Source organism: Littorina saxatilis, linkage group LG6 (genome assembly GCF_037325665.1).
Source record: "Littorina saxatilis isolate snail1 linkage group LG6, US_GU_Lsax_2.0, whole genome shotgun sequence".
Taxonomy (NCBI): Eukaryota; Metazoa; Mollusca; class Gastropoda; order Littorinimorpha; family Littorinidae; genus Littorina; species Littorina saxatilis.
Genome location: NC_090250.1, coordinates 35,915,980 through 35,929,414, shown reverse-complemented (window position 1 = coordinate 35,929,414; position 13,435 = coordinate 35,915,980). Strand labels below are relative to the sequence as shown.

Below are 13,435 nucleotides of genomic sequence, written 5' to 3'. Positions count from 1 at the left end.
ACATACATACACCACACCCTCGTCTCGATTCCCCCCTCTACGTTAAAACATTTAGTCAAAACTTGACTAAATGTAAAAAAGGTGAATACATTCACAGTCACACACACAAATGCAAACATGTTCAGATCAATCATGCACATAAACACGCTTGGATGTATGCACACAAGAAGGAGGCCGGGACCTCATCTTAAGAAAGGAACCCAATCTTTTATACGCCCCCACCCCAAAAAAGAACACAACCTAAACACACACACACACACACACATGCACACATACACACGCATTCCTACATTTCCCAACTACATGTCACTGCACAGTTTGGCACAAAAAAGAACACAACCTAAACACACCGGGAACCCATCTTAAGAAAGGAACCCAATCTTTTATACGCCCCCACCCCAAAAAAGAACACAACCTAAACACACACACACACACACACACACACACACACACACACACACACACACACACACACACACACACACACACACACACACACACACACACACACACACACACACACACACACACACACACATGCGTTCCTACATTTCCCAATCACATGTCACTGCACAGTTTGGCACTTACTGCACAGATTGGATACATGTATAAACACACACACACACACACACACACACACACACACACACACACACACACACACACACACACACACACACACACACAGAGGCATTAAACAAAGACCTGCACTGCATGTGCACTGCACTTAGTGATTTACACAAGAAGAGTATGTAAATAAAAAGAAAACACACCAGTAACCAGGTTAGGTACGTTTATATCTATAATCAATATTTCGGCACGTTACTGCCTTCTTCGGGATGGTAAGCTTATGGAAAGAATGGAATGACGGCACGTGACATACAGTGTAATGAATTTTTATGATGATTAATGACGTCATATTGTTTCTGGCGCATTCTTTCTTTCTCTGGCGTTCCCTGTCTATCTCTCATTTATCTCTCACATACACGTCCACACATTAACACACTCACACGCGCGCGCGCGCGCTCACACGCGTACGTACACAGTACACACCCCCACACACACATATTCTCTCTCTCTCTCTTTTCTCAAGATAAAGGCCAGAGAGTGGCCCCCCAAAAATCAAAGAAGAGTATTTGTGTACATTTTCTCTGGAGACGCTGTAAGAAAAGACAACATATAACAACAACAAAAACACTCACTCATTCTTGAGAAATCTTTAGCATATGCCACTTTAGTGTAAAGGCATAAATATACCCCCCCCCCAAAAAAAAAAAAAATGCTTGCTTTGAAAGATTTATCAGTTACCTACGAATAACCCTCCTCAAGGAAGCGAATGTGGCAGCCTGAATATACAAAACATGGCTACCAAAGGGAACAAAACTTCCCACCAATGGCCCAAATGTCCCAATGAGAAATATTCATACCTTCTTCCATGCTTTCCTTCTCCTCTGAAGGAAGGTATCTAATCCAGAAGAACATGGGTAACACGAGCAACACACTGAAGTAAATCTGCAACAAGAAATCATCTTAAATACTGGGCCCCATTCAAGTGAGGCTGATGCACCCACACATCCCTGTATGCAAAAATCGAAAATTTTAAAAGTACATTTTCATTTGATCAATACACTTACCCGAATCACATATAGCATTGGCACAGTCTAACATTTTTAAAGGGAAGCAACCCCATCACCAAAAAAGCTAAAAATAGCCATGGTAATGAGCACATACTCTGTCAGTTACCTCCCATTGGTGTACTACGTCACTACCTCTATCACCATGTGGCTACAATCATACGGCTTTATAGAAACTAAAAAACCATACGCGGGGCAGGTGGGAGGGCATACACTATGTGATTCGGGTAAGTATATTAATCAAATGAAAATCGAAAATTTTATAAGTAAATTTTCATTTGATTAATATATTTACCCGAATCACATAAAGCATTGATGACACAGTCTGAGATGCTAAGGTCTGAAAAGGCTACCCGTCTTAAACAATTTAAAGGGAAGCAACCCCACCACAAAAAGTGTAAACGTAGCCATGGTAATGACCATATACCCGGGGAGTTACCTCCCATTGGTGTATGCTACGTCACTACCGCTACTCAACACGTGGTCAACATCATACGGCTTTAAAGAAAACTAAAAAACCATAAGCGGGGTTGGCGGGAGGGAATTCACTATGTGATTCGGGTAAGTATATTAAACAAATGAAAATTTACTTATAACATTTTCGATTAAATTACATATTCTTACATAAATCACATAAAGCAGATAGCTTCAACAAGGCGGTGGGAACCTAAAATATACCCTGAAGAGGACTTGACCCGCTTCTGCTTGCCGCAAGACAGGCGTAGGAAGGGGAATGTCCTGACGAGTCCCGACGACGTTTCTCAAAATTGATGAAACATCGTCTGCCTTCAAAAAAGCTGTTCGTAGAACATCATAGCATCCTCCTGAACTGAGGACTGCTAAAGTCAATGCCCGAGTTCTAGAATAGTGCACTCTAGCAGGTGCTGGAGAAAGGGCTGACTGCCCCCTCCCCTCCCCCCTTTGTTTGAAACCACTCATGGATTTGCCTCATGATGGTAAAAAAACCACCCAGATAAGGTCAGCTTAGATAAAATCCATATCATCTCAAGTCTGGTTGAGACCTGAGCGAAACTGACCTAAAACTTAGTGAGTTACGTCTTCCGGAAAACCGGAAAGAGCGTCAACCTCACTGACTCTGTCTTGCTCCTGACTGACAGAAAGAGCGAAAACCTCTTGCAATCAGCTAACCGGGAAGACAGTCCTAACTCTAAAAAGAGAACTGAGAAAGCTCAGAAGACAACAAACCTGTCTTCAAAGGCAAACGAGTAGTGAAAAACGAACGAAAACCTGTGCGTCTCACCTTTGGATCGAACAAAGAGAGTTCCGACTGACCAAGAGTGAAACACCCTCCGGGGAGTGAAACGCTGAAAGGTTAGAGCTTGAGGAAGCCACAGCACCATAGTCTCCCAGAGGTAGACACTAATTGTTCGTAATGAACCAGGGGCAAGAAGCCTTATCCCTTGTTCACTGACAAGAGGAATGACAAAATGTCGGAACTAATTCTGGCATTTTCTAGACTCCTCACATAGAAGAGTCAAAGGAAATGCCCTAAAACCGAAAACGAAGGAAATAACTTCCAGTTTCGGCGAATATGCGACCTCCCATCAAAGATGGACCGAGATTCGCTAAACAGCAAACCCCCGCGCCCAAAATTGCTGCCAAGCGTGGTGACCGCGCTAAAAGGAGCAAACTTTTGAACGCAGCTCTCGTAAGGGCGCCGCGAAAGAGGGCGCCCTGAAAGCATTGTACGCAGTACATAACCGGCTGGTTAACTGAGTAACGGAAAACGCTGCACTAGGTGTTCCCAGCGGTCACCCATCCTAGTACTAACCGAGCTCGAAGTTGCTTAACTTCCGTGATCGGCCAAGACCAATGCCCTGAGTAATCCAGTTTGGGTCCAACCACTGACATGTCATGTGTTGAAACCAGCTCTGAATAGGAATAGACTTGAATCAGTCTTGAGAGGGTGAATCCCAAAGCGGCTTAAGCGCTAGCGGGAAAGGTCTAAACGGAATTTCACTAGCAAGAAGCTATGAATTCCAATCGACCTAGGATGGAAGCAAGCGTCCTAGTAGGCGCTTGCTGTAGTGCCGAACCTGGAACGATCAGCGCCTAAGGTTGTCCACTCAGAACTGAGTCGGACGAACTCTCCGGGTGACCGTAAGAACATCATGCCAAAGTATGTGAAACCTTGGGATGGTGTGAAGCCCGAAGGGCCTAGGAGATAAGACGTCAGCTCAAGAGAGGCGTGACTAATCTCCTCACGATAAACGAGAGTGACTCCTGAGTACTTGATACCAGAGCCCTTCTCGGTGAGGAAAAGCTCATGAAAGAGTAAAAGCGTTCCTGAAGTTCCTTAAACCTTAAGAAACACTCACCTCCCTATGAACCGAGGCTGTGAAACACAGCCTTGTCCCAATTCGGTTAGCCAAAAATAGGCTACTGCTGGAGCATGACCTACGAGTGCCTACCCAAGCATGACCAAGAGTGTGACGCAGTACTGCTTTCCTGCGTTACGAGTCCGAGTCTAACAAAGACAAGGACTCATGGGTTGTGACAGAAACCCTCTTGCTACTTGGATTTGGGAGTCTGTGTATCTGCGTTCTAACCGAAGTAGAATGCCAATCAGACTCATAGCAATCCTATGTAGCGGCAGGAAACGACAAGTAATGGAACGAAAAATGTCCAAAAATGTCGTTTCCTGATAAAGAGGGACGGTCAGAGGAACTGGAAACCAGAACCACCCGACGGAATAATCCTCTACCCCTTCCTGCCTCAGTTGGCGAAGATGGTTGGAGGTAGCTGCTTGCCACAACGGTGTGGTCGGCGTAACCGGAAACCGGAAACCCAACTGGCCGCACATTATCCTCTACCAGTCCATGTGTAAGCAGAGGAAGCTAGTACGAGGAAGCAGCGACTTCCGGTTGTGTGTCAGCAACCGAAAGTGCAGAAATCACGGTGGCCGAAGCCTGGTGTGACTGGTGACGCGTGAACAAAATGGCTGAAAGCCGTAGTGCCCGTACGTCAGTCTGCTTGTAGGCAATCGACTGCGTATTAAAAACCAAAACAGAAATCAAAGAAAGGCTGGCAGGCATAACCGGAAACCGGGAAGCCAACCTGCCAGAAGCCTCCAAAGACAAAGTGTCCTCAGGAAATATCTGGAAGTTACTTTCGCCGCCAAATCAAGTGCCTCCCTGAGTTGGCCGAAAAACCAGAACACGTCTGTTCGTTGCAGAAAGACTGAGAGTCAGACGCGGAGACCGACCGGCAAAGCCGTAGTCACAATTGACTGTGGCCAAAAGGGTGATCAGGATAACCGGAAGACAGAAACCCGACCGAACGGAAGTCGTCCTGTCTCGCCTCATGCCTAGGCTGAGGGTGAAGAGAGGAAGAGACGAAATCCGAAGCCACAGGAACCGAAAGTGCATTAGTTGACACGCACAGGCTGAGGCTGAAAGCCGTGATGCCCGTAGGCCAGCCGTTGTTCCGAACTCACCGAAGTACGCAGGTAATCGTCAGAGAAAGGAACAACATTTTTGGCTGCCGATTCAGGTGCTGGGCTATGAGCCAACAACAAAGAACCGGCACATTAGCTAACCCTCTGCCGGAAGGAGAGGGCTAGGCCAAACCTGAGAGAGGTGGTAAGCCACAGAGGGTGACTCCTCAATCCGTAAGTAGGAGTCCTCCTCCTTCAAAATCCGGAAGTCATCCATTACCAACGGGGCAACCGAAACGGAAACCTCCGAAGACAATGCACCCTCACAAAAATATCTGGATGTTACTTCCGCCGCCAACTCAAGTGCAACCTTAAGCTTGGACGAAAAACCAGAGCGCGTCTGCTCACCAACGAAAGACAGAGTCAGACGCGGAGACAGACGGACAAAGACCGTAGTCAAAGTTGCTTGTGGTAAAAGGGTGACGGGATAACCGGAAGACGGAAACCCAACCAAACGGACTTCGTCCTGCCTCATCTCATCCCTAGGATGAGGATGACGGTAGGAAATGTCGAAGTCCGAAGCCACAAGAACAGAGAGTGCAGTAGCAAACACCACGGACGGGTGGAATGACTGTTGCACATGCTGAGGCTGAAAGCCTGGATGCCCGTAGGCCAGCCGTTGTTCCAAAAAACCCGACGTACATACGTAACCGCATAGACCAAATAGCCTGGACCGCCAACTCGTCACGTGACCCTTCGAGGTTACGACGCTCGACTTTCAGGGGCGCTTAGCGTCCGGTTTGAAAGGCCAGCGATTCGAAGACAGTGAAAAGAAAGCACGCTCCAGTTATTTGTGACAATGGGAGGTGACAATGAACTGGATTTTCCAAAACTCCAAACTAAACTTAACAAAACTCATCGAAAAACATGTTCCATATGCACTTTAGCTGAGTTTATTTTAGCATTTTCAGAACTTACCTCGGCAACTTCGTCCATGTTTACAATCGACACCATATATGACATCCCCCTGATTTCTCAAAGGCCATGTAAGCGTAGGTTCTCAAATGCGAGAGGCCGCTACCTCGTAATAGAGAGAAAGAGCGGAGAGAGAGCTAGTTGGCGGTCCAGGATAAATGGTCTATGGTAACCGTCAGTGAGAGGGACAACATTTCCGGTCGGAACCGGAACTTTGTTTTCTTAACTTCTGCCACAGCTTCAAGCACAACCTTGAGCTTAGACGGAAATCCAGAACGTGTCTGCTCGCTAGCCAGAGACTGTGCATCAGAATCATCAAGCGACGGACACGGCCGAAGTCACAGTTGCTGGTGGCAGACTGATGAGCTGGATGACCGGAAACCAGAAACCCATCCACCCGGAAGCCGTCCTGACTCACACCCTGACTGGAAAGAGGGTGAAAGTAAGAGGAGGCAAAACCCCGGAGCCACCGGAACTGAATGGAAAATTTCCTAGATAAATTTTCATTTAATTAATATACTTACCCGAATCACATTAGCATTGAGTCACCTGAGATGCTTATCACTGAAAAACGCTTACCCGGCTAAAAATTTTAAAGGGAAGCAACCCCATCACCAAAACGAAAGTGAAAGTAGCTTTGGTAATGGGCCAGCACACTGGGAGTTACCTCCCATACGGGTGTGTGCCACGTCACTTCCTCCAGTAACACGTGCCTATTCTCATACGGTCTTAGAAAATCTTAAAACCATACGCGGGGCAGGTGGGAGGGAATACAGTATGTGATTCGGGTAAGTATATTAATTAAATGAAAATTTATCTAGGAAATTTTCCATTAAATAACATATTCTTACTCCGAATCACATTAGCAGATAACATCAACAAGGCGGTGGGCTAGAAATGAATCAAAACTCACCATCAAGTTCTGCACAGGAACTGACCTGCTGCTAAGAGCGCTGGAAGGCCTCTGGAGCCATCCTGTCGAAGGGCCGAGACGTCCCGAAGATAAAAGTTTATGCAAACATCTTCAGAAACGCCAAAACGCAATAGTCAGCACCTCCTCTAGACATCTGGAGCGCAGTACTGCCAGAGAGGATGCCCACGCCCTCATTTCATGGGCTCGGGCCGAGTCAAGTGGCAAGGAGGGCATCACCCCCCCCCCCCTCTTTGTGCGACTCCACTCATAAGCTTGCTTAATGAGCGAGGACACCCACCAGGCCAACGATACCTTCGACAAAACTTACTCGCGCCTAGAAAAGGGCGAGATAAACAGCAACTTCTGAGAACTAGACCGAAACGGCTGAGTCCGGGCTAAGTACAGACGAAGAGCCCACACAGGGCAATTGACCGAATCAAGGTCATCCGGGGCCAACGCGCTGATCAGAGCCTTGACTCTAACCAGCAGAGAGGCCTGCCCCGGAGACTGATTCTTGGCCAGGAAATCGGGCCGGAAACGCAAATATGCGGAACCGTCCGACTAAAGGAGATATCTCCAGGCTGACCCGACAGGGCGTGGACCTCTCTACCCCGTCGGGCCGTTGCCAACAAAAGCAGAACCAGCGCTTTGCGAGTGACATTGAACAGAATGGCCTCGCTCAAAGGCTCAAAATCCGCAGAACGTAGGAATTCCAGGATTAAAAAGAAGTCCCACTTGGGAGCGGGCAAACGAGCTTTAGCTTCCTTAAGAGCAGCCCTTAATAAAGACTGCAGCTATAACGCCCCCGACTCGAACAGACCGACCGATCTGCTTAAGAGCCGCCGAGATAGCGAAGCGCCGGACCCTCAACGAGGAGCCTGAGGCGCCCTGCGAAGACATGAAAGAGAGGCGGTTGGCGACCTGAATAGAACGCGGAGCCACCGAACTCACCCCTTTAGCTGAACACCAGGCAGTCCATGCCTTCCAGTGGGAAGCATAAACTGACGAGGTGGACGCTCTAAGCGAGCGAGCCACCAAGTCCAGACGGATGGAAGCCATCAGAAGAGGCAATCTGAGCTTGGAGCTTGTCCACCCTTCTCTGAGAAGGCTGGACAGTCCACGCGACCTTGTCGAAAGACATCCCCAGATAAGTGAATGTCTGTGACAGGGTCAGCTCCGACTTTCCCCGGTTGATCGAGAACCCCAACAAATTGGATTCTCGAAGAACCATCAGGGTATCTTGCGAATAGCCGCTCTGGGACTGGTTCATGATGAATCAGTCGTCCAGATAAGCCCGCAGGAGGATACCCTAGGACCTCACCAGTGCACAGACCTGTCTCACCACCATGGTGAAAATCCATGGTGCGAGGGACAGCCCGAAAGGGAGTGCGCGAAACTGGTAGATCTGATCTCCCCCACCGGAAACAAAGCCATTTCCGGTCGGCCGGATGCATAAGAAAGAAAGTATGCGTCCGTGAGATCGATCGAGGTCACTCAGTCTCCTGGGCGGAGAGAGTCTCGGACAGGGGCTGGCGTCTCCATCTTGACTTTTATCTCACTCAAGCGAGCGTTGAGGAGAGATAAAACCAACACGGGACGCCGACCTCCTGACGCTTTGGGAGCGGCAAAAAGGCGCCCTTAAATCCCAGGGAGCAATGGATCCGAACTCTCTCCACCGCGCCCTTCTGCTCCAGGGAGGCAATCTCCGACTGCAAGACGGAAAGTGCTTCCTGCGAGAAGAGGGGCTCGAACCGCGGCGGCACTCGGGTAAGAGGCGCCTTTACCTGCCGCCAGAGCAGGCGGAAACCCGATCTCACAACTCCCACAATCCATTGGCTATCTACTACCGACATCCAATGAGAAAGCGCACGGGAGGGGCCTCCCGCCATCCAGTGATCGCGCTAGGTATTTTTCAAACCGGTATGACGTCATGAGCTGGCTACAAGGCTCTCACAAAAATCGGTAAGCTTGCCAAGGCAACCAGTAAAAGACAAACAATGACTTACAATACATTAAATCAATGTCAGTGACAGTGATATGCGGACGTTTCCCCCCCCCCCCCCCCCCTCAAAGCAACTGTCGCACAACTTGACAGTGACAGCCGCTGTGTGTGTGAGAGAGAGAGAGAGAGAGAGAGAGAGAGAGAGAGAGAGAGAGAGAGAGAGAGAGAGAGAGAGAGAGAGAGAGAGAGAGAGAGAGAGAGAGAGAGAGAGAGAGAGAGAGAGACTTCCGAAATAAAATAGGAAAGCAAATAGTTAAAGTAATCAAGCAACTGGAAGACTTACTCACTAGTTACTTACTGTTACAGTTTCACTTTCGCCTAGTCTTTGTTGTCAAAAAGTTTTCACGCGCAGAGCCAACAGCATTTCTATGACTTAGCGATTTTGAATGGTCTTCGAGAGATGAATGTTGAAAATTTTCGACTCTTGTGTAACCATTTTTTTGACGTGTTTTTTTGCAGTCTTCACAAAACATGAGAAAGTTCTCCCCCTCCCCCTCTGTCCGCAACCACAGAAACTCTTTGCACCATTTTTCCTGAAATCGTTTGACAGTGGAAGATGCCGATGTTGGTTTCTTTGCCGCCGCTTGAGACTCGGGCTCTGCAGATGTACTAGGCCGTGAAGTACTTTCACTTTCAGTTCCTTCATTCAAAGGCCTTTTCTCACCTCTTGGGGGTAGAAAAGACAGTAAAGATCGTTGCTTCTTCATCGCAATCGACTCGCCTCGCCTCACAATAATCAACTGTATGTAGACAAAGATCTAAGCTGGTGTGAGTACGTGATTTCCCGGTATGATGCTATGTCGGCTATAGTTAGACGCCGTCCCTTATAACATAAACTGAAAGATTTTACGATGGACTGGGAAAGAAATGGCGCGAAAAGTATGATGTCTGATTTTTGACATCATGTTTGACACCTTGACATCAAGTGTCATCAATGGAGACATAATCGCAACATGTGTGTGTAGCGCTGTCACAACAAGCCATCCAAATCTCTCTCTCTCTCTCTCTCTCTCTCTCTCTCTCTCTCTCTCTCTCTCTCTCTCTCTCTCTCTCTCTCTCTCTCTCTCTCTCTCTCTCTCTCTCTCTCTCTCTCTCTCTCTCTCTCTCTCTCTCTCTCTCTCTCTCTCTCTCTCTCTCTCTCTCTCTCTCTCTCTCTCTCTCTCTCTCTCTCTCTCTCTCTCTCTCTCTCTCTCTCTCTCTCTCTCTCTCTCTCTCTCTCTCTCTCTCTCTCTCTCTCTCTCTCTCTCTCTCTCTCTCTCTCTCTCTCTCTCTCTCTCTCTCTCTCTCTCTCTCTCTCTCTCTCTCTCTCTCTCTCTCTCTCTCTCTCTCTCTCTCTCTCTCTCTCTCTCTCTCTCTCTCGTACTGACAAACGATTTTTGTAATTACAGTCGACTCCGGATATTACGTCACCCCTCGGGGGATGTTTTTGAGCGACGTTATATGCGGTGACGCTGTATCCGGTTCATCGGTTATAACGTCACTTTTACGCGCGGGTGATGTTATATCCGGAGTCCAAGAGTTATGTCCCTTTCTAAAGTACTGACTGTTTTTAATAAAACTGTGCAGAAATGGAACGTGCAACATTAGTGTTGTTTAAAAATCACAACAACATATTGTGTATTTGAGTTTTAAAATAACTTATTACAATAATCTTTAATTCACTTCCTCATATATAGAATTGTGGACTATTCTCTTCTTTTGAGTATTTCCAAAACCTGGCTAGATCATGAATACAAAAATGTGTACACAAAATTTTCCCTGAATTTCGGCCATCGTATCAACGTACAGTATAATGAGTATTGTAGGCTACATGCTGATTCTGAGACAGGTTGCTAGTGTTGGAGTGTCAAGCTCCGTCTGGTTCCATGGACAATCTCAGTCATTAATTATAGTGTCGGACGTTATTAGCTTTAATACACACACACACACACATGGCTGTCGTTCATTCATATTCTGCTAGATAATAATAATAATAATAATAATAATAATAACGGGCATTTATAAAGCGCCTTATCAGAAGTTCAAAGCGCGTGACAACAATACATGTATACAAAAATCATACAATCACTGTCAGATTCAAACAACACATCATGCACATCTCACATCCCCAGACTCTATACTAAGGAACTATCCGTAGTGTTGTTGGAACAAGTGAGTTTTCAAATTGGACTTAAAAGATGAAATGGATGGAGAGTGACGTAATTGAAAGGGGAGTGAATTCCATAACTGAGGTCCATAATACGAAAACGTGCGGAAGCCATGAGCCTTGCGTTTAAAGCGACCTTGACAGAGAAGTCGAGCATCATCAGAAGAACGAAGGGTGCGAGAGGGAGTGTAGAGAGAGACCAGTTCAGAAAGATAGGCAGATCTTAACCTATCCTTGATGTCCGAAGAAATAACAAGTCGCGTAAGGCGAAAATACAATATTTAGTCAAGTAGCTGTCGAACTCACAGAATGAAACTGAACGCAATGCCATTTTTCAGCAAGACCGTATACTCGTAGCATCGTCAGTCCACCGCTCATGGCAAAGGCAGTGAAATTGACAAGAAGAGCGGGGTAGTAGTTGCGCTAAGAAGGATAGCACGCTTTTCTGTACCTCTCTTTGTTTTAACTTTCTGGGCGTGTTTTTAATCCAAACATATCATATCTATATGTTTTTGGAATCAGGAACCGACAAGGAATAAGATGAAAGTGTTTTTAAATTGATTTGGACAATTTAATTTTGATAATAAGTTTTATATATTTAATTTTCAGAGCTTGTTTTTAATCCAAATATAACATATTTATATGTTTTTGGAATCAGCAAATGATGGAGAATAAGATGAACGTAAATTTGGATCGTTTTATAATTTTTATTTTTTATTAAAATTTTCTGATTTGTAATGACCAAAGTCATTCATTAATTTTTGAGCCACCAAGCTGAAATGCAATACCGAAGTCCGGGCTTCGTCGAAGATTACTTGACCAAAATTTCAACCAATTTGGTTGAAAAATGAGGGCGTGACAGTGCCGCCTCAACTTTCACGAAAAGCCGGATATAACGTCATCAAAGACATTTATCCAAAAAATGAAAAAAACGTTCGGGGATTTCATACCCAGGAACTCTCATGTCAAATTTCATAAAGATCGGTCCAGTAGTTTAGTCTGAATCGCTCTACACACACACACACACACACAGACAGACAGACAGACAGACGCACATACACCACGACCCTCGTTTCGATTCCCCCTCGATGTTAAAATATTTAGTCAAAACTTGACTAAATATAAAAATGACGAGAACTTCATGGGTCCTTATACGTAATTACTGTCTATTTGACTTATATTATTATTATTAACGAAGAAGTTTCTCGTCAACAGCAAAGTGGCTGCCCACCTTTACGCACAATCGTTCTGGTAGTAACAACTTTGGGTTCATAGTTACCCCCTTTCCCCCATCCACCGTCTCCACCACATCTAGTGAGCGGGACGTTATGCTCGTTAGACTACTACTGTACTAATTATTATCATTATAACGTCACTTGATATAACGTCCATGGCTTTCCAAGAAGAGTCATAATAGTGCTTTAAGAGTGCAGTATCACTTTTCTCAATTTGTCGGTTCACTGCACTTAGTGTTTACCTTTACAATTTAGCCTGAGCGACCTACTCAGCCTGTCGACAACGCCCAGTTGAAAGTGAAGCTCAGCCTCCTCGTCGTGGGCAGTTGTAGTCAGTATTCTACGGACCAAAAAACAAACAAACGTCGTAGTCTGTTCTCATCCTCTCGACCTTCTCATACCGTCATTTCAATAATCGAGTTTTTTTTTTTATATGCGTGATTGAAGGACAGAAGTAGACAGATCCATTCGCACGCGCTCGCGCAGGAGTAACCATGTATGCTCGATATGAAACTTTAAAAAAAAAAATTTCAATTAAAAACCAAGACAGGAACTCACAAAAAGAATGATATGCAACATTTTTCTTTTAATTAAAAACCTAGAACACTGAGGAACCTAAGTAAGGAACTCACAAAGCAAAATGAAATGAAACATTTTTCATTACTGACTAAAAACATAGAACAGGAACTCACAAAACGAAATGAAATGAAATAAAACATTTTTCTTTTGATTAAAAACCTCGAACAGGAACTCACAAAACGCATGCAGCAAAAATAATTATGCCTTGAACCTAGTTTCCTTGGGCCTCTAACAACGGGAAAACGGAACAACTTGAATACCGTTAATACACAAAACTTGTGACACGTGTCGGGGAAATGAACATGCCTTGACAGTCGTTCACTATGCAAACTGCTGCATATGGGGATTGATATGACGTTATAACCGACATGGATGAGTGACGTTATAACTGGGTGACGTTATATCCGGTGACGTTATATCCGAGGTTAAAATAGTCTTGGAAAGAAGGAATTGAGCCGGGACCGGTGTTTGGGTGACGATATAACGGGGTGACGTTATATCCGGCGACGTTATAAACGAAGTAGACTGTACTACTTTTTTTTTTACCGGTCAAA

At 45.7% G+C, this 13,435-nt stretch overlaps 1 protein-coding gene across 2 annotated transcripts in view; it reads right to left on the bottom strand.

Moving 5' to 3' along the window:
* The window catches only part of LOC138969120 (transient receptor potential cation channel subfamily M member-like 2), a 128,882-nt gene that overhangs the window by 51,840 nt on the left and 63,607 nt on the right, over nucleotides 1–13,435 (bottom strand). For both annotated transcript variants that reach the window (XR_011456378.1, XM_070341829.1), the window contains exon 14: nucleotides 1,428–1,512. Coding sequence is in view for 1 of the 2 variants with exons in the window: in XM_070341829.1 (XP_070197930.1) it covers nucleotides 1,428–1,512 (85 nt within the window). In the remaining variant the exon portion in view is untranslated. The remainder of the gene's footprint in view (nucleotides 1–1,427; nucleotides 1,513–13,435) is intronic.